Below are 27,500 nucleotides of genomic sequence, written 5' to 3'. Positions count from 1 at the left end.
TACTCCCGAACCCTCTTCAAATTGTATGTGTCGCAGACTACCCTTGTGAGTCTCTTCCATTCGGTTCTGTTGCTCACGGTTGAAGACCATTGATCTAAGACATGGCCGCACTTTAAAGCACTTTTACAGGTGTCCTTGAAACGGAGCTTAGGCTGGCCTACTGGTCGAGAGCCGTGGGTCAACTCACAGTACAGGAGCCCTTTTACTGGCCTGTCTTCTTCCATTCGACAAACATGCCCCAACCAGCGCAGGCGAGTCCGCACTAACTTCACCTCCATATCCTCAACATCCGCACGCCGAAGCACCTCTTCATTGCTGATGTAGTCATCCCATTTGATGTTTAAAATCAGACGTAGATGACGCTGTTGTATTGTACGGAGCTGCCTGACGTCATGCTGATATGGGGTCCAAGTTTCGCTGCCATACATCAGAAGAGGCATTAAGCATTGGTTGTACACAGCGACTTTAGTCAAAACTGAGAGATCATGCGAGTCGAACACTCTCTTGCGCAATCGACCAAACGCTCAGGATGTTTCTTGAATACGAGAGGCGAGTTCCTCCTTCATAGAGCAGTCACGGCTAACATAGCTGCCGAGGTACTTGAAGCGGGTGACGTTGGCTAACTTAGTACCATTAACTTACCATTAACGTAACGTACCATTAACTTAGTAAAGCGCCTTAGAGTACTGTATTTAATTGCGCTATATAAATATCTATTTATATAAATATTATTATTGTTATTATTATTATTATCATTAAATTATTATTATTATTATTATTATTATTATTATTATTAATATTGTTATTATGAATCCTAAAATGTGATATCTTAAGGCTTAATGCGATTCATCACTCAAGTACAGTGGCTATTGATCGTTGTCATTGATATCAGTGAGTAATTGGGATGGTTTTTATCACTTAGGGCCAAGTCGCACTAGAGGGCAATTTCGGATTTGTTCAGGACAAATCTGACTTGAAATCGGCCAGTGACAAAAAAATTGTCCGGAAAGCTACAGTCGCACTTGAGAACAAAATATGTGAACAAAACATCACACCATACTGTGAGCGTCGCGCAATTTCCTGCGAAACCGCCTTTACTCGCTCTTTCCATCCACAAACCGCGACACGAGGGATCTCAAAATGTTCTCAGCTGACGAAGATGTACGGCGCAAAGAAGTTTGGGATGATCGGGCATTGAGCCGTCTTCGCTGAACTGAAAGGATTCTTGCAACGAGTCAGAACGCGTGGTAGAAGGAGATGGGCTGGGAGTTCCTCGATCGTTGAATATGTAAGGGCTAGGCATCGGATAGATCCATCCTTGGTAGATATTGAGAAAATTGTTGCCACATTTCATACGGAAAATATTGGTCGCCCGCGCGTTTTCAATTTTACCGCGAAGTCTATAGCATGCGAGCAGGCTCTCTCTCTTCGGTGGGCCTGCTCGCAGGCTACGAAGTCTATCGCATAGAGACTCTGCTACATATCACCTGTCAAATCATTTCCGAATCAAGACACCCTCGCTATTGTTTTTCAAGATTTGTTTCAGTTCGGCCTGCTCCAGAGATAGTCGACGGCATCTTTGAAGTTTGTCCGTCTGCGACCAAATTTTGTCCTTCGGTGGACAAACCGGTCGCACTTGGTTTTTCATTGTGATGACAGATTTTTGACATAAGTAAACAGTTTTGTCCTCTAGTGCGACTTGGCCCTTAAACTCTCTGAGTTCGCATCGCACCTAGAAGCTGCATCTCTACGCTTTTGAAGGTTAGGAAGGCTAGCCTTCATAATGCCAGTAATTGAAAGGCTGCGATTCTGCACACGCTGGAGATCTTCAAAGAGATATTTGGGGATACCACCCCACACCGCGCCGGTGATGCATACTCTAACACTGTGAGAACAAATTTTCAGTTGTGACTAGGAAGACGAAGCATTATAGAAAAGTAAATCTCAACCCTATTATTGTTGCTCTTGGACTTGCAAAACTGCGTCGCTTGCTGGATTCCATGAGTACAGTGGAGCTGATATAATAGGACGCTTTGCGGGTGTGATAAATAAAATGTTTTACTTGATCACTTCTGTCTTTCGTCTATAACCCACACTTCAAAGATACATTCATTTCATTCATCGAGTCCTTCACGGGAACGAATGAGGCCAACAAATCGACCCGCTATGAACAATGAAAGGCAACTGGTGGAATAAGAAGCTGAAGAAATTGAAAGGTTTTGAGAGTGTAACAGGGATTGTAGCCCGCACTTAAAACTGTGTACGGCCCCAAGACAAACACTGATGCCCCTGCTAAGAATGCAGATGGACTCATCTATTTACAGACATATAAGAAATATCAGACAGATGGAAAGAGCAGTTTCACCAACTGCTGAATCAAGAAGGTAGCGTAGACAATGATGCAACTGACCTCCTGACTGCTCGAGAGACAATGATGCATTTGAATGATTCAATCACCATGGAAGAACTAAGGAAAGCTGTAAAAGCTGTTAACGTTGGTAAAGCACCTCGTCTGGATGGCATACCAGCTGAAGTCATAAAACATGGCGATGATGGTCTACTACAACAACTGCTTTCCGTAAATTGCACTAGGTGAAAGTGCTGGAGTAGATCCAAAGCAGTACTAACTGCACACCTAAGAACGTGCAATGCACAACACCGGAGCTGAGTACTCTCGGCTCAGTCAACATCGACATCGATTAACTGCCGGAGAGGTAGAGCATTTGCATCAGCATCACCGAGGTCATGGCCTCGAATCCCGTTGGGGCCCACCTGTATTTTTCATATGTCAATAAGAGACAATTGCTTCAATTGTCCAGAAAACTGCGAGGATCATTTCTCTCTTTCGGAAGCTATTGTGTTGGAAAGAATTCCTAGAAGCTGATGAGGATAGTGTATCCGGACTTGCAGATCCGGGTAAAATCGCGCAACCCATAGCAAAGACCGCTGTCAGAATTAAGAAATTAGTCTGCCTGCTGTACCAGCCTAAGACACTTATTTCCAACGTTAAAGACCAATCCAATCCTCCGTCTAATTAAGGAGCAATGTTCCACTAATACATGTTAATGTCGCGAAGCGGGAGTTAAATGTAACGATCTCCGCAGCTGCAATGATGCTGAAATGATGGAAGCTGTGATATTGATGCTGATTACGATGACCATGAGTCATCTGATGTTGATAATACTGATGATGATCATGACGACGATGATGATGATGAAGAGTTACCTTTTACCCTTGTCAAGGAGTTGTGAAAAAAATGCATTTGGCTGAATTGACTTAGTTGTAAAAAAGTAAGCGGTGCAAATATACCACAAGGCATTTCACGAAAAAAGGCTCCTTTCTATGTTATAATGGGCACGAGATCAGATTTATTACTGTTATGTTACAGAGTTGTCTAAGTTACACTCCAATAGAAAGTATAAGTAATATTGGGACAATCTGTCGCCATAAGCAATAACTACAAGGCATTATGTGATCCAGACTCGTTTTCACGTTAGCCTGGTCACGTGATCCACTTTATTACTGTTACGTATCTCCAATCAAAAGTGTGAGAATTTTTGTCGAGGATTCGCCACCATGGACGATGGTTATATAGCATTTGAAGGTCAAGCCTCGTTTCCATGTTGTGAAATGAGAGTTACACATTTAACTCCTCATAAATGCCTTCGGTGCAAGCTACAAAATTGCCGACAACATTTGGCATGTTCCTTAGGGTCCCCTTAACACATCTAGATAGGCGGCTGGCTGTCATCACGAAATTCCCACGAGGGCTTATTTCGCGACATATACTCCCTGACTATTAAGTACATTTCCTCAGCCCTGGTTCAATCTGTCCCTTGTATCCAAAATTTGCCTTGCGGTAGTCCCACTTTACTTAGGATCCCCGATGCACAAAATTGAAGGGAGCGTAAATTCAGAGATCATGAGCCAACCTTGTTCGTTTTCTGAAACCAATTTTTCTCTCTTGATTGCTGTTTGTTGCATATCGAATACTTTAAGTATGTTTCCTCAGCCTTGAGTCAATCTGTCCTTTGTATCCAAAACTATCCTTGTGGTAGTTCCACTTTACTTAGGATCCGCGATGTACAAAAAAGCATAAATTCAGAGATCGTCAGCGTCAATTTGGCATCTTTTAAGAATAAAGAAACGTACTCTTACTAGGGCCGTAAAATGAAGGAACTGAAGTCCTTGGGTGTGTTTAATACCACATCGTTAATTTTGGGCCTCCCCATGATCGATTCTGGACGTAACAGTCTAATGGTAGAGAAAGCATCTGATTCGCGATTGATTTTCAACAGGTTGGGTGACATCGCGAAGCTACAGACAAAGAGAAATATCGTGCATCATGATTGTCACACTAGTGCTTCTTTTTTGCCTGACAACTACATTCAAAGGAATCACAGCGGAAATCAACACCTTTAGAGAAACAGAAGAACTTGGAAAAAGCATCTACCTTCGAAAGACAAATATACTGGCCGACTTCAAGGAACGCGAGGTGTCCGTGTTTGATAGTTTGCCTTCCAGCTGCTTTACGAAGACAAAGTTATACCACTCAGGTAGTTACTTTGAATACTACAAAAGTACTAAAGCCTTTTATTCCAAAATATCCCAAGGAGCTGGTTTGGAGACATCGCTGGAGTCTACCTATACTCTGGGTGCCACTCTTGGAACTGTTTCAACAAAGGAAGACTCCAATGAATTTAAAGTGAGTGGAATGTCTTTAAATATTCGGGCTTTGACACGAAAGATCCTGGTCAAAAGGGATTGTTTAGATGATGAGAAAACCTCCACGTTAACGAAACGTCTTCTCAGAGACTTTGAAAGTCTGCCCACGCACTTTGAGAAGCCATGGCGTAAGAACTCATGGAAGGGATACGACGATTTCTTAAAGACATTCGGTTCCCATGTGATAACCTCCATAAAGCTTGGATCAAGTATTAAGCAGACGGCATTCGCGAAGAGTTCTCAATCGTACAGTCAGAGAGATTTTCAGGTGAAAAGCTGTGTTTCACTAGCAGGCCCTACCAGCGTTGGAAAGGTCGGCGTCAAGGCGTGTGCCAACTTCAGCAAGTCTGAAATATCCAAAGCAACCAGGATGAACACGAAAAACACACTCATCGTCAGAGGAGGGACCAAGGAAACCCGTAACGCGCTGCTTTATTACAGGACGAAGGACCAGATTACAAAACTATTGAATGAAGCTGATCAGACAGATGCGGCTGTAGAACACAGCTTCAGACCAATCTGGAACATTCTACAGAGCCGTTACCGCATAGGATCAGAAAACTACGTCAGAGCTGTAAACCTTCAGTACTACTACTTAGGTTACTTGAATTACGGATGCCAATTCAGAGGAGATGAAAAGATCCATGCACAGGCATTCAGCTACACCAAAAGTTCCAACCCGAGCTCTCCTGAATTCTCTTGCACTCTGGCTAAGGAGGGTTGCCACAACGACGACGACTGTTACAAAGATGGATTCAAGTGTACCTGCACAGGAGCAACTTGTGTTCGCCATGAATTAGAGAAACAAGATACAGGGGTACAGAAGAAAATTGCTTACATAAATAGGAACGAATACTGGCCGGGGCATGGCTGCGAGGGTTGGTTCTCCTGCACCTGCGAAAACAGGTATTTGAAGCATCGCAAAGAGGTGTGGAGGATGCCAAGCAGAGATTTTGTGAAGAAAAGGAGTGGTGATAACAACAAACTGCCTAACCCACAAGAAGAACGTGAAGACGATCCATATCCAGACCTACAGGGGAAAGCAAAGGAAGGCGACGATCAAATTTCATCTGGTCAGTCCGTGAAATAATGCGGAAAAAGTCAAAACTGAAGCTGCATTTCGGAAGCAGGGAATTGAAGTTCATAAGATTTTCATTGTAATCCAAAAGCTTCTTTTTTTGGAAGAAAAATTCAGTTTTCTCGGTATTTCTATTTATTCACTTATTCAATTATTCAACTTAAGAAACAGCATTTGAAGAAATTAAAGCAGAAGTACATATATTTGACACTACCGTACTGTTTCATTTAACAAATAGGCGTTGCCTTTTGATGACAGATTTATTTTGATTAGACGATTCGTGATTGGCACTTATTCCGTACATTGTCCTAAAATCATTAGCTTAGTTTCAAACCAATTGTCCAGGAGAATCGAAAGTAGAGAGAAGTCGGTTTCATAGTGTATTTAAAAATCCGCTTACCTGAACCTGCTAACCTGTAGAGTGAGACCGTTTTAGCGACCCGCCACAGAAGTAAGTTTCCAATCACGTTTTCTGAATTTGCTTCGAGATTTAAGATTTTATTTGAGTTGTCCGGATTTCGAATTATAAATGTATTTCTTTTAGATCGAATAATTATTAAAGACTTGATAAATATTATACGGTTTGTGGTGGTCGTCTGAGCTGATCAGTTCCGAGTAAGGAAACACGTGCGACTGTCAAGGCAACATTAGGGCCGTTTATACGAGAGAAAATAAGCCGCGGCTTACTCTGGTCGCGGCTTACATAAGACGCGAACACCCCGTATAAATGGTACAAAATCTACGTTCACGGCTTTCTCAAGCCGCGGCTTATCCTGGCGGGGGAGTTAATACTCGTATAAATAGTTCCTTTCGCGGCTTACGTAAGCCGCCGCCAGAGTTAGCCGCGGCTTATTTTCTCTCGTATAAACGGCCCTATTGTAGAACGCTATGTATTGGTTGACTCAAGTTAGCCGAAGAATTACGAAATTACTTCGTCGATTGATAATACCACGGAGAACTTTACACGTGTTAAATCAAGAACAAAACAATCGTATCAAAATAGGAAACTTGTATATCTTTTTATCCTGATATGTCATGAATGGTGATAAGAAAGCAAATGAAAGCATTAGGGCCGATTTACACGGTACGATTTTTGTCGCATGCGACAAGCTCACGACAGGCCTACGACATGACTTACAATTGGCGCAAAGTTTTAAAAAAAGTTTTAAAATGCTACGACATTTTCTGACGTACTCAGCAATCGTAAATCAAAAAATGTCGTGGGCCTGTCGTAAGCCGTTGTCCCATGGGACAAAAATCGTACCGTGTAAATCGGCCCTTAAAGAGACGAGAAATTAATCATTATGTTCTCGAGTGAGCATTTAGTCTCCCATCCTATCTATTTGTTTATTTATTTATTCATTTTTTTATTTAACGAATTCTCCCAAAGGCAGGTAATATTACAATAGGACACAAGGCCCCCTACTATGGTAAATTACCCGACCCGACCCCTAAAAGCAAAAAAAAATACACAAAGCCACCCACTTACAAGCACCCCTTGCTACAAAAAAGACAACTTAATAACAAACAAACTACATAAATAGTGTAAATATGAAAAACATATGATAGTGAAACTATTCAGATGAAGGTTTCAAAACGTTCCACATATGTAACTATATAGGGAAGAGAAAAAAGTTCAAAACACTAAACTAGAAATACGGTTTAATAGGGTAGAGAACAGTAGGAACGTATGAAACGTTTCAACATGTAAAACTAGTAAATAAGCTCAGACGACGACACCTAAAACAAACTGGCTTGTAAGAGCGAATGTCGTCTTGGTCGTAAACAATAGTAAGTCTTTTATAGAATAATGACTTAAGTTTCTTCTTAAATGATTCTAGCAAGCTTTCAGATTTACATACTCTGGAATAGCATTCCACAAATTGGAAATGCGTACAAAATACGAGTCACGAAACTGGGAGGTCTAGCACAATTATTCTTTAGAAAGAGACCGGACGAGTCATGACGGGAACGCCCACTAGAAAATACAACTAAATCTTCAAGATTTAAGTTAATTAAACCAGCCTTACACTTAAGAAAAAGACAGTATTTAAGTATTCTAGCAAGTAGTTAATAGCAAAAAGCAGGCTAAAAGCAGTACTTCATTGGAATTTCGTTTCGAAGAACTGTCGTGGCTTTCATTGAGTTTCTCATTGGCTTACCTTTGACTTCTGTATCAATCTGAGGAACTATTACCAAATTTCGAAGTTTTTACAACGCCGGATGAAAGTCGATTAAAAGAAAGCCGGTGAATATTTAGTGACCTTTATGCACAGAAAGTTCTTTTGGGAAGTTATGTAAGGATACATTATAATTTGCTGGCACATAAGCACAATACTTTAATCGATTAACCAGGTGAATAAGTTTCTTTTTCTGGACCAATCGACAAATTAACTGATAAAATCCGGGAAAACAAAACAGGCGCAAATAGCACCTTACTGTCGTAAAATATACTAATATTAAAATTTCAACCGCGGTTAATTAAGGCATTTCTCGTGCTCTGGTTGGCACACTCAATCTCGGTTAACAGCTCATATACCTTAGTTTGACCATATGTGGTAAATGATTACCCTAAACGTTGCTAAGCTAACTTTTTTTCACCCCAAAGCGAAATTTCTCTCTGAATAAAGAAAAAGAAAAAAGAAAGGAAAAAAAAAAAACATTGTTGTGGAAAGTTTGGATCAATTCCGACCTTTAGAAGTAAGCGAAAAGGTAAGAAATGTTTTTGTGATGAACCTGCCTTTGTGTGATCACAAGGTCTTACACAACATCGCATGAGTTCTGATCAAGTTTTTTTTCCATTTCGCTCGGGTTTGCTCGAGTTTTTCGCTCGTATTTCGTACTTTCTAAACTTTTGGAGTTTGAGGAATTTAATAAAAACTAGACGCTCTATGAGCGTACACTGGGTTGCCTTAGGTACTTGAAACTCACAACAGAAGGGACTGAGTTGGGTGGTATTGATCTGCAGCGTTCCATGCAATTTTTTCAAGTCGGGGGTCATTAAGATCATTTAAGGGGTCACCCAGAAGTCGTGCCAGCAGAGGCCCTTTGGCTCTTACGTTTATGCGACGAAATAGATCTTTTTCTGAGGTTAAAAACCTGGCTATCAGCCTGTTAATCATTTGTCAGAAAGAAAAAAAATCCTGTCTTTTTAGAAAAAGTAGGCACGCATTGCGTACGTGTGGTAGTGTAGTAACACAGCGCTTGATTCCATATTGTCAATTGAGCTGCGTTATGTCTTCGAGGAGATTCAAGTTGTTTTTGCGTAATATGTAGCTCTTTTATAGTACACGATATTGTTTTGGTATCGTCGTAAAAAAGGTTGCTGTTATTCATCGTGGTGAAGTAAAATAATTTAATAGAGTATTCTCGTTTGTCTCACGATGAGGTCACTTGTTACGTAGATCAAGACATTTCGACTCCATACTGCTGTTCTTCATCAGGTTATGAGGTCGACTGGTTACGCATCACCTTGTAAGCAAAATGCTCGGATGTGATTGATTGGTTTTCAGCAGCTGTGATTGGTGCATTTCGATCCTCGCTGTTTCGGTGTGTTGTTCCTTCGGCGGTCCGCTGTCGTACGGTCCTCCTGTTGTTGTTTTTCTTGATCGTGGGCATCCATGCTTCCGGAATTTCTATTCCACTATCCCTTTTGATGTTGGTGAAGTCTTATGTGAATCGCCTCTTTGACATTGCGGGTGTACCAATGAGGATCACGATCAATAAACTGTACGTCGTTCCAAAGCGGGTTGTGTCTGGTGTTGTTAGCGTGTTCTGAAACGGCGGAGGTCTGGGTACGGACAAGTCTAGTGCGGTTTAATCGTATGTCAAAGGCCTATCCGGCCGAACAACTTCGCAGTTGCCTACAGCAACAAGGCATGCGCGCTGCTTTCAAGTCGGAGACTACATTAAGATCACATCTAGTACGACCGAAAGACGCTTTCGAGCCGACTAAACAAGATGGCGTGGTTTACAGGATTCCCTGTGAATGAGGTAAAGTCTACAGCGGCGAGACTGGAAGACCTATGCAAGATAGAATCAAAGGACATGAGCGAGACATCGCGAGTTACCATCAGCGACAAACATTTTAGGAGATTTTTGCTACGTTAAATTTTGTTATTTTACTTTTGGCTGCACAAGTAAATCACAAAATCGAAAGTGACATCGAATTCAACGGACGCCGTGATCAAGTTACCGCGGCGTGTTTACTCGCGAAACAGTGAAGCATCTGTGTCAAATAATGGCAAAATGCCGGGTTTCTGTATTATGTTTTTATTAGTTTTCTTTTCCTTTCAAAGTTTGACATGAAATGTGCGAATTCAACACAAAGATCACAATTTCCCAAACTCTTGAGGTTGACCATTGTTTTTGCAAATCAAAAATTTACTTTCCAAGACGAGGTTATTTATCACCAGGTAATTCCATCGTTTTGGAAATAGCAGCTGATTTTGGGGCTCATTTTGTTAACATTTTGTTAACGCTTCCAACAGGTCTGTTTATTTTTGTGAACCCTTCCTATATCAATTGCGTGCGTGCAAACAAGACACAATCCGTATCACAAAGCATATGCAACAAGAAGATCTTTTAGATCTTATAACTGCGCTTTGATAATTTATCTGTTTTCTTACCACTATACCACTATAGTCGCAGCGTAGTGCACCTTCCAAAGTAGTCCTGGATGATTCATGATTACCGATCAATCTGTAGCACAGCCGTAGACCCTTTGTCCCAAACGTTTGTTGAACTCCGTTTCCTTTTAGAAGAAGGCCTCTATTTTTGCCATGAATTTTTCATCGGTTAATGATGCTGGTGTTGGTCGTATCTCTTGGTCGAGCACCGTCTCTGGTCTCCCTGATTAGAATCCAGTACGTGTGAGTCTAGATTAAACGGTTCCATTTCAAGCAGCTAGCGAAGTCTACTCTTGCTAGGTTAGGTCTGGTGGTCTTGGAATTAATGGCAATCGTGGACTTGAAATAGGCATATAACATTCCAAAGACCGACCATTCCTGTAAAATTCATGCATGACACCGGCATGTATCTTTGTCGCGAACTATTGTAAAAGTACTAGGGCTGACGTTATGGCCTAAATGGTCGTTGCCCTTTTTTTCGGATTTCGTCGATTCTTACTGCCATTTCACCAGCACAAATATCAAGAAATCGCCGTAAGCTTTGGTTGCCCAACAACGAAAAGAAAGAGGAAAGAACACATCGCCCGCAAATTTCAAATCAAACCCGTTAATAACCGATTGCATTGTCAAAAAGCCTCGTTTCCAGGGTCTTTGCGGAAGGATGATTCAAAATGGAAGACAATTGCACGCATTGTCCGCTATTTTGGTTCGTTCCTCTGCAAAGATCCTGGGAACGAAGTTGACTTTGAGCCAATTCATGTACGAAGGCGCAAGCATTGTGTTTACCATTGGTTGGTTTTCGTTGTAGCATGTTACCGCTGATGAAACTCAAAAGCTTCCGACCATTGCAGTTTTCTTTCAACAATGTAACGGTTATGTAAAAATTGAAAGTTTGCCACAGCAGTAAAATGTGTAACAAATATCATATGCGCAATGACTATGACAACAAAACGAAGATGATATAGATCACCATATTTGCTTCCTGGTAAATATAAATATTTATAGGAAGGAAATTTGCAAAATTTACAACAAAGTCACATTCAGGCAATTCATTCCCATTTTGCTCCTATGGCAAAAAAGAGTAAATTAAATGCAAATGTGCTTATTTTGATCCTTTGAAAATCAGTACAAACAATGCCGCAAATTATTGGTTTTGCCACATGTTTGATTGCATTTGCGGTTGTGGTCAAACTGTTATCTTTACGGTGAAGCAAATTTGAGCCAATCTGTGGAAACGTTAAAGATTTGCATTGCACGCAAACACCCAGCAAATTTGCAGCATACAATTACATTTCCTCAACAATTGCACACAAATTACTATAAAACAAATACCTAAGTTTGCGCAGACTTTACCTGTCAAACCAAATTTGAAGCAAATTTAGATCCCCAAATTTGCCACACATTTGCTGAATTCGCAAACTCGAGTAAATCCAATTTTTTCGTCCAGTGATACAGTTCGATGAAACTTGTAAAGTAGGTATAACGACACAGTTAATTTGATATAGTATACTTAGTCTAATTTGTAGTATTTTCCATTTGAACTGGCGGGCGGCACACGCCTTATACAGTGCGATGTAACTTGTAAAGTAGCTCTAACCATGCAGTTAGTGAAGTATTTTCCATCTGCTTCTGTAGATCAACTGGTTTGAACAACTTAGAAGTACACTAATATAGGAACTTACCTTCAAACAATGCTTAATTAAAACACATTTTTAACCACAGTATATTATGGTGGTGCATTGTTTGGAGAACTTAGAAGTACAGTACTAAAGGAGCTTACCTTTAAACAACGGATACGAAATTTTCCACCACAGTTTGTTATGGTTGGTGCATTATCGGTGTAAGCTGTTTGATAATAATCTTCGGCCCAGTTCAGATACCAAACCTAATAACATCAGTTATATGTTGTTCTATAAGGTCAGCCTAAGTTTTCATTACTTTGCAATCAAAAGTTTGGTACCTGTAGTCAGCTTTACAGTGTAACCTCTGTGTTCGCTTTAACATTGCCAAGTTTACTGCTGTAAGGGATATTTTATCCTTTTGGGATTCATGATCAAATGTGCATTCATCCAAAGGAATCAAAAGCCATGGTATTTGAGGCAACCTGAAAACACTTCTGCAGGTTACATTACCAAAGAAGAAAGGCAAAATAATCTCAACAATCTAAAGAGATGTAATAATTGACAGAGGCCTGTTATATACATCATATTATCGTTGCTCCAAACTAAACAATGTAGATAAAAAATGATGATGATGATGATGTCTTTAATAAACTATAAGATAAAAAATACATATCCTATGTTACGTAAAAGGGCACTGTGTAATGAATTTACAAAATTAAATGATGTAATTATTACAGGTTGTGTTCCAAAATGAGTCTATTTACAAATGTGTTCTTGAAACGTTCGGTGTTATTCTTTGGGCGGAGGCAAACCATGCGACGTAAATTATATTGCTGGGGTTTAGGCTGCAGCAGAATTTCATTTAAAGTGCCCCTGTGACCAAAAAATCAATTCATATTTTTCTTTGGATTTCAAAACTATGTTAACAAAACACTAAGTGACCCACGTTTTAAGCCTTGATTTCAAAAAGACACGTCTTTATTTTAACTGTAATTTTCCTATTTAATGGTCCGCCATTACTAACATTATGTTCTTGAGAGAGCTGGATCGAGGAGAAACGTCAAAGACTCACTAGTTTAAGAATGCAATACATGTGTACGCCGCAGAATTAATATGCAGCACGGGGGTTTCGGGCTTTCAGACTTTTAAACTCACGCTTTGCATATATAATAAGCTACGTTCACACGCTGAAATTTTAAGCTAGTGAGCCTCTGACGTCACTTTTCCCTGGATCCAACCGTCTGAGGTCCAATCGGTCAGTTTTGAACGTGAGTAATGGCAGACCGCGAAATCCAAAACTTACACTCAAAGTAAACGGCCTTTGGATAAAAATCAAAGCTCAAAATTTTGCCAGTCAGGTGTTAAGCAAACACAGTTTCAAAATCTGAAGGAAAAAAGGAAGTGTTTTTTTTATCACAGGGGCACTTTAACGGACGATAGGTTAGATCCCCAGCTTTACTAAATAATTTCTTGTCCTGCGTATGCATGATATCCTTGACATTCAATGGAACTGAAATGTAACGCTGCTTGTTACATCTGTTTAAAAAGTTCTGCACTGTGTCCACATCGCGTTCATACGCACCATACACTTAAAGGCCATAAGTTAAATTAGATAAAGCAATAGTCTTAAAAAGGAGTTCTATTTCATTCTGGTCATGTTATTCCTTTCTCAAAGTTCTTACTATATGGATGCCCTTGTTAGCCTTAGCTAGTTTGACCTTAACATGAGAACTACACTTACAAGCACTCTGAAGTGTGACTCCAAGTAAGCACAATTCATTATGTTGTGGAATGCAATTGACTGGATTGTAAGTGCCCTTGTTCGATTTCTTTCTTTTTACTAGGATTACATGACATACAGTTATCTCACGACCAATTTAAAAAACTCATTTACCTGCGGCTACAGGGGTGTCTGTATAGCCTAGTACCGGGAAAGCCATCATATGTACTTTAAAGATCGTTAAGAAAAATATTAAAGAGGTAGGGGCCACTAACACTACCTCGTGTGGTACCCTTATTGACGGCTTAATTTCCACCTACCGTGATAGAGACCAGACAAAATGCTGTTTACCGGATAAAAATACTGTGATACCAATTAACAAGATATGGAGATACATGTAATCGTTTAAGCTTGGTGGACAAAAGATTATGTTTTACCGAGTCAAATGCCTTGGCAAAGTCCATGGTAAAGAGTCGCACAGCTTTACAGTTGTTATCATCTAGGTACTTGCAAATCTGGTGCTGAATATTTAAGAGCACAGATGTGCAGTTCCCACCCTCTCTGTACGCGAATGGACCACTGCTCAGGTGATCCTCCATGTCGTGCCTGACATGCGTGTTGTATACAGCCCTTTCAAGAGCTCTAGCGATCACCGGTGTTACACTGATTCCACGAAAATCAGAGTTCTCCTTCGGTACATCAACCTTAGGTAATGGACTGATGATGTTCGCTCTTTTCTAAGATTCAGGCCAGGGCTAGTAGTTCCACGTGTTCTTTTAAAAGCCAAAAAGAAATTTCGTCCGGGCCGGTTGCCGTTTTCTTCAGATTAGACAGAGTGTTCCAAACAAGTCCCAGAGGGATTGTTGGAGCCTTGACATCTGGTTCAATGTGAACATAAACTGGTCGAATGTAGTTATTGTCGCTGCATAGATTGCCGAAGTACTCGTTTAACTGGTCAAGTGATTCACGATCTAAGGTAATAAGGGCTGCGTTCCTTCGCTGCGATACCAGGTCAACGCCTTCCCACCATTGCTTCGAGCCAATAACAACCAACTTATACTGCTTTCTGTTTTCACTGATCACTTCCAAAATCCTCTTATTCAAATCTTTCAACAGAGCTTCATCGGACACAGTCGATTTCGACCTCAACATTGCTCTAACAAGAGGGTTCATCCAGGGGTCATCCTATCGTAAACAGGCATGAAAACCTGGTTATTTGACTGAATTTGGCATGCAGAGCAATGATGTGAAAAACTGTATTTTGGTTACATTTGATCCCAGAGCAAATCTCTACAAAAATATATCCTTGAACTCATTTCATTTTCACCCGAATCTGTGCATCTTGGAGAAGGATTAATAAGCATAGAGGAACGTACAAAGGTCTTGAATTCCTTTTCATTATACAAGGTACCAGGAAATGATAGACTACCTATAGAATTTTACAAAACCTTTTGGGATTTTCTAGAGGAACCTTTAGTGAAATGTGTTAAGAAGTCCTTTGTAAAAGGAAAAATGAGTCCATTACAATTACAAGCGGTGATTACACTCATCGAGAAAAAAGATCATGACCATTGTGACCTTACAAATTGGAGGCCAATTTCTCTTTTGAATGTTGATGCAAAAATTGTTTCTAAAGTTATTGCTGAACGAATGAAGTGTCTTTTACCTGAATTCAGTGATTCATAACAATCAATCAGGATATATCCCAGGCAGAAATATTACAGGGAGAGTTGTTTCTCTAAGGGTAAGGAATATGTACATGCAGTTACACTGGTTCTGAGTAATGCTAGTGATATGTAGTTATCGAAGCCTCTCTTTCACTCTTAGGCTGTAATCTCAAGGTAGTTCCTCTCTGAGGCCTTGGCATATGTAGTTATGCTTATTGCTAGTGGTATGTAGTTATCCTAGCCTCTCTCTCACTCTGAGGAATCTCAGGGTCGTCGTTTCTCTCCGAAGGTTTGGCATATGTAGTTATGCTACCGTTAATTTTTGCTAGAGATATGTAGTTATATACTTATCTCTCTGGCATTTGAAGGCCTGACAACTAGTCCGGATTTTTGTGTACACATGTCTGTGCCTGCCAGTTTATTTTTTTTGGCCTTTAATGCTCACTTCTTTCACTTACTGTGCTGCAAGCACCAAAATTTAGTTTCTGCCAAGTTTTTTCTTGTTTGTTTCAGTTTTACTATGCCAAACGTGCTTGCTCAATTACAGAATTCACAGACATCAAGAAAACGTGCCAGTCCCCGAGCCAGCGTACAGGCAAGCTCTGCTGCAGCGGAAGCATTGTCCTCACAAACTAAATAGCCCAGGAGGATGACGTCTTCTGGTCACATATCTACAACAGCTTCTCCAGTCGAGGCACCCCACCACAATGCTTTGGTTTCACCACAATTTGTCGAAAAATTGATGAATAGAGTAGCAGATGAGATTTCACGAAGGATGGCAACATCTCAAACGCCAGCACCATCACCTGTGGTTCACGAGGTCCCCGCTGGTCCACCAAGCGATTCAGACCCAGCTCCTCAGACCCCTCAAGTCGCCTAAGCTTCTACCATTGTCCAGGATAGTTTGGGTAGTGTTTCTTTCGAAGTTCATAGATTAGGTTTTCTTCTTGACGGGTATATCCCTTCCACTGTTGCATGTTTATTATTAGGTTTTACTTGGGAATTTCCTTTGCATTTTTAAGGGTAACGAGTGTCGTCCCCTGCTAAGAATTTGTTGTCAGCTTTAGAAAATCCATTAGCGGTTGATGCTAGAGTTAAGAAAGTATTCGAAGCCCATAGGCTTGCTGGTCCTTTTCTATCTCCTCCAATGTCTCCCTCCATAGAACTAGTTGTTCTTCTTCCATATAAAATGAAAACTCTTCTGCTGCCTTTTTTTCCGCCGACTATGGTTTGTTTTGGTTTTTTCAACTTAAATGATCGCTACATCATCATTTCTCAGGTCATATATCCCTGCAAACGAGAGTTATTGCGTGATAACTGTCCTGTGAGTTTGCACCACGTGACGTAAATTAACCAATAAAATCGCCCGAAAATTAATGGGTGGGTTATAAAGTAGGATATGTAAGTAGAAAACGTTCACAATTCAGGAGGATTTCATTTTTGCAATCTTTGTAGGTACATGTAATCGCATTTTCCGAAGGCAATTAATTATTAGCATTTTCAAAGTTTTCACAGCGACAAGAGCAATTTGGAAAAAGTTGAAAATACAAGTGAAATTAATCCTTAATTACACGCGGGCACATTTGCGATTACATTTTTATTCATAGGGGACCCTGACAAACTGTGTGACCGTTGATATCTAAATCTTTAACACAGAGGACGAATGAGTAGTGGCGCCGATGGCTCGCGCAGGGAGCACCAATGTTAAGAAAATATGGTAACCTATCGATGCGAGAAATCTTGGTTTTATAGGCATGACGTCATCGACCAGCCGTACGTACGTCCACCCCTCCATGTATGCCAATGTGACCAGTATCATGCTAGTTTACAGCATACATCTTGATATTGGACATCCATGGTTGGATCAATAGACACTTGTCAAAACAAGGTATCTACTGACCATTTGCACGTGCCCACCGAGGTCAGCTGTTTTTTTGAAGTTGACCGCTGACCATCCATGTACTGGTTTTTGATTGGATTGCAGGTTCAACTCAAGTTATCTCACCTAAACATAAGCGAGGCTTCATTTTTTGCGCGCTTTCTCTTCTGGCTCGACTTGGCTACACGGCCATACTACATCAACTATAGTTCTTACACAGTCAAGGCTTTTCGTGTTCAGGTAGGAAAAGGTTTGGAAGATGTTTTCTTTCTGCATTTTTCGCTGGTTTCACTCCAGTTTGACATATCATGATATCTGTGGTCCACACTGGGGGCTACACAGTTATCCAAGTCAAGCGTCGGAGAGATATAAACTTAAAGTTGAGTGTTTATTTTTAATATGCTTAGAGCTGCTGGTATATCTTCAGAACCTCTGATAAGGTTAACGTTTTTTAACTGGGTTGCCAGTATGGCGATCCCAGTCGGAAAATGGGTAATATTTTGTCTCTTTTTTAAAATTTTTTTTCCGTGTCGGTAAAAGTGCATATCTTGTTCAGGTAAAAATACTTAAATTTTCTGGACTTGGATTTGATCGAAATGGTGTGAAAGATTTAGATATGTGGTTTATCACATAAAGAGAAAAAATTGGGAAGCCCGTCTAGAGCCTTGACAAACGACAATCAACACGCTCCCATTGAAGTTCAATTCAATAAATCGTTGCTGTCATTATAAATAGTCCCTAAAGGCCCACCTTCAACCGACAAACATTGCGTGCCACGTAGCAATTTTCAGATGCGAAAATCCAGCCAAATTTGAAATTTATCGCCGGAATCAGATCACAATGCGAATGAAAATGCGAATTTCCATATAACAAAAACAAACGGTCGAAAAGCCTGTCGGTTGATGGTGGGCCTTTTAAATGTATTTTATATGTGGACAAAAAAGTATTTTAATCGGGAAGAAGATTTTCGTGTAATACAAAAAGTGTCCGCCTCAGCCAATCAGGTTTCAGTAATTTTGCCCCGTATGTGATAATACCAAGTAAACACATTTTGGAATTAACGAGGTGAGGCTTTGTCACGTGCGACCCAACAAAACTCCTCTGCGCCCTGTGTTCTCTTTAAAATCCAGGTTTTGAATACATAATATAGACAAAAAAACCTTAACTACATATATTAACTCAAACATATGGTTTTTGGTATTCATTTAATGGAATACTCAGTTTGACAATATTTGAACTCTCTCTACTCAACTACAGGTTTCAATGAAAGCTTTATGTTCAACAACCTTACATGTAATTGGCCGGCCTTTACATTCCAGCAGAACTTCTTTATACTTTGTCGCGAAGTTTCTGGCCATCACAGCATTTCCCAGGCACTCGTTTAAGACGTTCACGTCTGTCAGATCATATATGGTGCACTTCTTTTCAACTGCAGCGATAGAAAATTCGCAAATTCGCAAACCGCTTTCACCCTTGCTCTCTGCCAACTGCTTGTATAATATAGACGCTGCCAAGGTGGCTGAAGTTGATATAAACTGCGATTCGTATCCCGGCCTACTGCCACAGTTAACGTGGGATAGTACAGTTTTATCGAGTTCCTTATTTTTTGGTTCAATTTTGTTGGGATCCTCGTCAGTTCGTAGCACCCGATAAACTGATGCCGGCATATCCCGCAAATCCCCATGGAACTTATGCTTGTGTGGAACTTGTCCCTTCCCGCGAACATCCCGAGCTTCTTTATGGCCTAAAGTAAACTGGCCTGAAATTGAAGACAAATAAAACACATTCACGTTTTCTAACAAACCTCATCGCTGAAGTTTGTTGGCACACCCATCACCTAAGCTGATGATTAGCTCTAGGAAACCTGTTCAACAAAATATCAAGTAGGTAACAATTATATTCTTTCAGACAGAGACCAGCTACTCCTACTGCTAACTGCTTTTAAGATGAATTCTTCCAGTGATATAATCTAATTACTGAAAAAAATCTCAATAAATTCGTGTTGCGTTATATTTTGCCCAAATTTTGTGTGGTATCTGCTTACATGTTGGTGAAACTTTCCTTTTCGCCAGAAATTCTTAGCGCACTCACAGACGAACTAAGCGCTTTCAAATAAAAAAAAATGACCTCAAGATATACGAACCACACTTTTGAGGACATTTATTAAAAAACAATACCTTTTGGTGAAGAGGTTAATTTAAATGATGTATTTAGGCGGTAGACAATTAATGATTAATTGATGTTAAGTATAACTTCATGATAGTTAAGGCGCTTTCAAGACCAGGCGGTTCTGGTAGTTCTTACAGGTTTGATGATTTTTCATAACGATCTTCACAGAAGCAGGCAAGTTAATAATTTTAAGAAATGAATGAACACTTTCAATTTCGAACAAGACATGCAATTTACAATTCAATGGTCATTCTTGTTATAACTCTCATCACAACTGCGATGGTCGTTGAACGATCAAAACTTACTTTTCAGATTATAATGACTTGATATTTTTTACTGGATACGACGTCATCCACATGATGATATTTTGAAATAGTGAGAACATATGCCACTTTATCATTCAGCTTCGTTACTTGAATCATTTAATTTAAAAAAAATGCCTAAACGAGTATATAAAACCGATTTGACAAGTTTTATGACTAACCCTCTAGAATTAGACACGTTATGCTCGTAAATTTGACCAAAAATTCGTACCATTATGCCGAAAATTATGCTCGACGAACTAAGCGGCGAAAGAAGGGGTGTCTGGGGTCTAGAGCGATGTAATAATCAAAGTAAATGATTCTGACATGCCAATGATTGATATGCGCTGTTGAAAAACTTTTGACTTGGTGAGATTTTCGTTTTAAACGATCCTTGTCTTTTTCTCTCATTTTGCAAGGCTAGGACCTCCTGTGATATTAAAGTTCTTAAGGCCTTGAAGATATTGTGATTTATTGGTCCATCTCTGCTTGCTTTGAAGAATTTGTTATAATGTAAAGCTCAAATGCCTTGCTTGATAACCAGTTTGACAAGGTTCGTTTTTTGACGTATCTGCAAAACTGCAAAAATCACGCGAAATCTTAATTAATTACTAGAAACTTTTCCCTTTGTTGAATAATAGTTCGCTTATAAGATGGTTCGGTGTGTTTATGGAGGGATGTTTTTACTCGTGAGACTCAACTAACTGTCTGGTGACTCGTAAAAATACCGCGCCATACTACTCATCAATGCTCCTAAAGGTATATAACACACTAAAGTTTACATAAAGTGCGATTCAGTGCCGTAAACTTCAATAAAACTGAATCCGTTCCTAACAAACCCGGAAGGATAAATTAAATGAATCCAAGCAGTCTGCTTAAAATTTAGGCGCCTAGATCATGAGTGAGCCGTTGACAAATCACTTTCTTTAACTAACGCAGACCTTCTAAACGGTGAGCTGCATCGAAAATGGGTCACTATTTGTGTCTTAAATGCTGTTGAATGTGTCTTGTAGAAAGGCAGAAGACTCACCTTGGTCACAAAAAGCTCTCAGTAGAACGGCCATTGAGGCAAGCAGAACGAACATCATTTTGGGAATCATCTCCAATTAAATAAGGCTATAAAAATAATGACAAATTCTGAGAACACCGTTTCATTTAAATACTTTTACTGATTAAATTAAGATATGTCGACAAATGTATCCAAAAGGTTGTAAGTTTTGGACAAAAATAAAACTTAACACGCGTAATTGAACTAATAGATGGAAAACACAATTTTAATGACAACTTCGACACTTAACAGGGCAAAACACTTTTACTAGAACATAGCACGGGACATTCAACAACATTAACGTACTTACCACGGTTTGGACACAACAATATGGTGCTGTGGAAGACGGAAAAGACTTGAATCAATTAAACGTCCGGTTCTGACGGACTTGCAACACAATGATCTTCTCTCTTAACACCACCGAGAGAACAACGGGTGAGGCTAAATCGCGTGGGTAGGTGGGTGGGTGGTGGGTCGTGTTTGTTTGAGGATAAAAATAGCTCCCTCAGTGCTGGGTCCAAATTTGTGTTAGGTATTAGGTCTTGTCTGTTTCGAGAATTTCCAGTGTTGATAAAAAAAAATTAAAAGGTTTGGGTTAGGGTTAGGGACTCACGACCCGCGACCCACGACACACAACCCACGACTCACGACTCACGACTCACGACTCACGACTCACGACTCACGACTCACGACTCACGACTCACGACTCACGACTCACGACTCACGACTCACGACTCACGACTCACAATCCACGACCCTCCCACCCACGCCGATTAGACACTCTTGATAGCAACATACGATTACTTATTAAAAGAAGCTGATGTGCAGTCTTGCCATTTGTTTGCCACAGATGACTGCATGTGATACAGTTCCGTAAAGGTTGCAATCTCATTTTTCAATTGCTGGTCAATGGACTCAAAAGATGTCTAAGGTGTGGATCAATTGGTCCAAATAGTTAATTCGCGATAAATTTGACCAAGTGAGTGGTATTGAAACTGCCGGAGAGTTCAAGTAGGAAGTTCTCATCGAACTGTCGCCAATCTGGCGAGAAATATACCGTCGAACCTCCCGTAAGCGATCACCCAAAATGTCAAGCCTACGTGGTCGCTTACTGGTGAATTATGGTCACATTTTCTTGTGTTTGTTAGAGCTCTGGCTGCGAAATTCTGCAAAAGTTGTAACTTATTAATGTTTTGCCTAGAAGTAGCAGCCCATACAGTGGAGCAGTAAAATTACAAGGACATTCTCTTTAGTAAACAGGTGACGGACTCTATTTATCTCACAAAGGCTACCGAAGAGAAATCAGTGTCATTGTATGCTGATTGAAAGATAAGTTACATTCAAGTATGATTCCAAGGTCTTTCTCAAAGGGTACTGGCGTATGGTCTCGGCCCAGAAAGGGAACGAGTACTAGGCTTGGCAACCTTGCGATCAGCTGAAAAACGATGAATTTTGTTTTGTCTGGATTGATAAAGAGACTATTAACACAGCACCACTGGGCAATGCGACGCAGGTCCTCTTCAACTTGTGCCAAACACGAGTCAATATCTCTCGCAGCAAACGACAGATACTGAGATCTTCGTATCGCCTACGTTCGACTCAACATGACTATACTTGATAACAGAGAAGAGATCGTTCATATACAAACGAACCAACAAGGGCGATGAGGTGCCTGAGCACATTAACTTGAGTAGTAAAGTATTACGCTCTCTTGTGACTCACACATCCACACTATCACTGCGAAAGGAAACAAGCTTCTTGGTTTGCTTAAACGGTCTTGTTCCCTGCTTACTGGCGTCTCTGTCAGGTACTCACTTTATTTGTCTTTGGTCAAGTCACAGCTGTGTTACGTCACCCAAGTCTGTTTGTGGTCGGCCGCTTACGTTACTCTGAATGCTAAAGTGGAACAGGTGCAGACGTGCAAGCAGGTGGATTTTACGCACGCGCAGAGGCGAGACGTCGTACAAAGAGCGGCTGAGTTTACTAGACTTACTTCCACTTTCTCTAGGTCGTGAACTTGAAGATTTGATCTTTTTTTTTTATAAATGCCTTTACTGTAGTACCGATTTAGATGTTCTAAATTATGTATCTTTGGTTTTTCCATGGTCGTAGAAGACTAAGTAATTCCTTTAATGTTCTCACCCCTTTTTGCAAAACATCAACTTTTCAGGCCTCGGAACTATGGAACTATGTTTGTAAGCTAGCACCCCCAACCAGTTTTTCCTCGGCTACAGCCTTTCAACTTTTTGTTCGTTTATTAATGAGCACTCAGCTGTCACAGATATATGGAATCAATTACCCCTGCACGTGGACACTAGTCCCTACGTGACCATGCCCCTCGTAATTTATTTTATTTTTTGTACGAATGTTTGAGTATTCATTTGCTTTAAAAATATCCCTTGCATGAAGTAATAATCCTAGAGACTCGGTTGAAAAGTTTTTTTCCGATTGCCACTTTGATCCTGCGTCAGTCGATTCATTTGAGTAAGACAGCTATTATACTGATTCGAGGCGATCTTCTCTATTACTTCCGAGAGAACTTGAAGCAGTGAGATGGGGCGATTATTACCGGGAACCTCAGGATCGCCTTCTTTAAGTTTCAGATGTGGTAAATGAGGTGTTAATAGACCTGTTAGGGTTGGTAGGATAGAAAGGATCCTTGATCACTCGCAAGGGTACCCTATCATACCTGGGAACCTTGTTAGGAGCCAGGAACATCATGCACATCCGAGTTCGACACTTGTTGAAATTCAATCAGGTCTTCGTTACCGGCGGGAGCACAAGCATTTTGACGTGGAAGGCTGTCAGGCAGCCCGTGAGATCTAGCTAATGTCACTGCATCACTCGCTGCCTTCGCCCCGACAGAAATGAAAAATTTATTGAACTCATTTGCAAGGACTATTGTGTCCTTTGAGTAGGGCGTGGGCTGGTTTGATTTATCCGGTAGCGCTCGGCGGATGATTTTCCAAATTGCATCACAGTTTTCCTTGTTAGCAACAATTTCTTGGTTAAGATAGTTCAGTTCAGCCCTTTTTAAACCGTCTTTTATTTCCTTGCGCAGAGGGATTTTATGAAATATTTTTGTCAACGACAAAAAAAAAAAAAAAAAAAAAATCTCTCCTCTTACGATGGACTTCAAAAAAAATAATACGGGCATTTCCATTTAAAACACGGATCAAGTCCGACAACGGACCCTGATAACTATAACTTTGATTTTCCGTCAAAATTGATTAATTACACAGTATGTTCTAAGTAATCCTACCTCCTGCTATAATACAAGGAACTTTTTCCGCTAACCTCAAAACGAAAAAGATGTTTGTTTCTGTAAAGGTGTAAGGTTTTGAAGATCGGAATGTAATAAACGGCTTCGAGTATTACTATTGAAGGAACCCAAATCCCTGCCACGTAATTCAAGTGGAAACGTTTAGTACACGTTTACATGCAAGTTTGATTTACAGAAAAGTGAAATGAAGTGCGATACTCCTTAAAAATGGAACGGCAAACTTGTTCAACGTTGTTTCAAAGATGTAATATTTTAAAAGGAATAACTGTTTTAAAAAAAAGAGAGAAGAAAGAAAACAAAAAGAAAACATCTGACTAACCTTCGCTGTCAACTGGCCTGTGCCTTGCATTAATGAGATGAAAGATAATCGCAGGGTATTTAAGCATAAAAGCGTGAACCATCGTTGGTGAACAGTACACTATTACATCATCCTTTACAAGTGTTTTTTAGCCTTCGATAGTTACTCGAGTGTTTTACCAGCTTCCTAATTAATATATATTTATACCTTTTACTTACTCTTCTAAAAAAATGAGCTAGAAAATACTCTTCTTGATCGAAAACATGAAGATTCCCCTTTTGTACATGCGGTCCTTAACTGTTAATATCGTCAAGAACTAAAAAAATTACCCACTGTTGTCTGAAAAAAAAAAAAACTTTACTAAAACTAGGAAAAGAGAGAGACTTTTTTCTCCTACCTATTAATGTTAGCCAGTTTATTTATCATACCTTTCAATAATTCATATTTGTCACAAAGCAATATATAATCTGGCATAAAATTATCATCAATTGCAAGTCTTAAAAGATTCAACTAGCAAATTGGTTATCTGAGGACGTTCGAGCCCAAGATATCATTATTTCACTAAAATTAATAAGCGGTCAAGCATTTAAAAAGTATCCATAAAAGGCTTTTAGCTTAAGCATTCTTGCATTTTAAGAGGTGAAATCCACTGTTTCGTCGCGCCGTAATAAAAATATTTCCAATTAGCCACGAGAGTTTCAGGACGGAACAGATTTCGGACCGGCTACGAGCGCGAGATTAGCCAATCAGATTCAAGGAATTATGATTCCGGCCCGCTTAAAAAAAAAATGCTTTAATTTCATTTAACTTGCTTTAACTTCTACCTGCTCTGAGATGCAGGTCTTCGTTGGTGAAATGTGGTTTTTTGAAAACTTTTGTGGAAAAGATGCTAAATTGTTACCCCTTAACTTGAAGCCACCAAAAACCGAAACAATTTTCCAGCAGTGAATAGATCATTGAATAGTTCGTTTTGAGCAGTATTCCTTTGTGTTTGACTTGCTTCCAACTAAACATTATTTGTTTTCAGCTGCCGTTTTTTGTTCATATAAGCCTTGCGTGTTCCTAATTGTATTTTGATCCGTGTTTTACTTTCCCAGTTGAAATTCTGATGTCGATGTGGGGGTTCATTCAACGGATTGGACTTCTCCTCTGAGGGTCCGTTTTTAAAAAAGTTTAAAATATGAGTTTTATTGTAGAACCACCCTGCATAACTAGCGCTGTCAGTAGTATTGTAATGACACTGCGCCTTGCTCGTGAGTTTTTGTCTCCAATGTTGCAGCATTTACTGAACTCATGTCGAGTTCTCCTTTGTCAACGGAAGAGTTTAAGAAATATTTTTGTCGACGAAAAAAAAAGTCACTCCTCTTACGATGGATTTGAAGAAAAATAATACGGGCATTTCCATTTAAAACACGGATCAAGGCCAAAAACGGAGACTGAGGAGTTCTCTCCTTTTTTTTTTGAGAAACTCGACGTTACTTACTTTCCATATTCTGCTCACAGTAAATCTAGGCCTGCCGAATATTATAACTTTGATTTTCCGTCAAAATTGAATAATTACACACTATGTTCTAAGTAACAAGGAAGGATTACGCTCACATGGCTCATATGGGTTTCACTCTAATCACTAATCAATTAAGTATGTTCTAAGTAATCCTAGCACCTCCTGCTATAATACAAGGCACTTTTTTGTTAGACTTATATAACGAAACAAATATCTGTTTCTTTAAAGGTATAAGGTTTTGAAGATCAGAATATAATAAGGTCTGGTAGTATTACTATTGAAGGAACCCAAATCCCTGCAACGTAATTCAAGTGGGAAAGTTTCGTATACGTTTTCATGCAAGTTTGATTCACAGAAAAGTAAATGTAGTGCTATACTCCTTAAAGTGGAAAGGCAACTTCAACATTGTTTCAAAGATGTATTCTTTTAAAAGGAATAACTGCTTAAAAAAAGGAAGAAAAACAAAACAAAACATCTGACTAACCTTTGATGTCAACTGTGCGTCGCGTTAATGAGATGAAAGTTAATCGTAGGGTATTTTAGCATAAAAGCGTGAACCATCGTAGGTCATCATCCTTTACGGGTGTTTTTTAGCCTTCGATAGTTACTCGAGTGTTTCACCAGCTTCCTAATTAAATATTTTACACCTTTTACTCACTCTCTTAAAAAATGAGCTCCTTATACTCTTGTTGATGGAAAATATGAAGATCTCTTTAATGGGAGGACATGAGGTCCTTAACAGTTATCCTCGAAAACTGAGAATTTTTATCCACTGTTTTCTGGAGAAAAAAAAAATCAGTAAAACTAGAAAAAGAGAGAGATTTTTTTCTCCCACCTCTTATGTTAGCCAGTTTATTTATCATACTTTTCAATAATTCATGATTTGTCACAAAGCAATATTTTAACCTGGCATAAAATTATCATCAAATCTTAAAAGATTCAACTGGCAAATTGGCTATCTGAGGACTTTCTTGCCCAAGATATCATTATATACACTTACGCGGTCAAGCATTTAAGAAGTATTCATATCAAGCTTCTTAGCTTAAGCATTCTTTTAAAAAACTCATGAGCAAGGAAAACTGACATTACAATACTGTTGACAGCGCTAGTTATGCAGGGTTGCATTGTCCTACAATAAACTCAGAATACGTTAATTCATATTTTAATTTTTCTTTTTTTTTGTTAGTTTTTGCTTTTTTTTTAACGGACCCTCAGAGGTGAAGAAGTCCTTCCATTGAATAAACTCCTACAACGACTAAAAAATTCAATTGGGAAAACACGCAAGGCGTACATAAACGGAAGAGTTCCACTGAAACCGAAGCATTCATTGATCTTTTCACGGGTTGAAAAGGGTTTCACTTTTTGGTGCTTTTCATTTAAAGGGTAACCCTTAAGCCTTTTTTTCCACACAAGTTCTTAAAAACCACTTTTCACCAATGAAGACCTCAAATGCGAGCCCTTGATGGCGCAAGCTGAATTGACAAAACTGGGCAGACAGATTTGGCGAGAACACGAGAGTAGAAATGTTTTCATCGAAAGTTTGAAGGAACTGCAAAAGAAAGACCACAAAGGAAAGC

At 39.7% G+C, this 27,500-nt stretch overlaps 1 protein-coding gene and 1 long non-coding RNA gene across 3 annotated transcripts in view; one reads left to right on the top strand and one right to left on the bottom strand.

The window, feature by feature from the left end:
• Positions 1–6,380, top strand: part of LOC138052460 (DELTA-alicitoxin-Pse2b-like) — a 14,050-nt gene extending 7,670 nt beyond the window's left edge. For both annotated transcript variants that reach the window (XM_068898966.1, XM_068898967.1), the window contains exon 2: positions 4,299–6,380. In XM_068898966.1, coding sequence (XP_068755067.1) covers positions 4,346–5,815 — 1,470 coding nt within the window. In that variant the 5' untranslated portion in view covers positions 4,299–4,345 and the 3' untranslated portion in view covers positions 5,816–6,380. The remainder of the gene's footprint in view (positions 1–4,298) is intronic.
• A 12,133-nt stretch (positions 6,381–18,513) lies between these two features.
• LOC138050627 (uncharacterized) lies at positions 18,514–26,483 on the bottom strand. Its single transcript, XR_011132657.1, has 4 exons — positions 26,408–26,483; positions 21,149–21,174; positions 20,821–20,906; positions 18,514–19,078 (listed from the first exon to the last, which is right to left on the bottom strand). It is a non-coding gene; the product is annotated as an uncharacterized lncRNA (long non-coding RNA).
• Positions 26,484–27,500: the final 1,017 nt, after the last annotated feature.

Source organism: Montipora capricornis, chromosome 6 (genome assembly GCF_036669925.1).
Source record: "Montipora capricornis isolate CH-2021 chromosome 6, ASM3666992v2, whole genome shotgun sequence".
NCBI lineage: Eukaryota > Metazoa > Cnidaria > Anthozoa > Scleractinia > Acroporidae > Montipora > Montipora capricornis.
The sequence above is the reverse complement of the archived record's forward strand: the minus strand, read 5'-3'. Positions and strand labels throughout refer to the sequence as shown.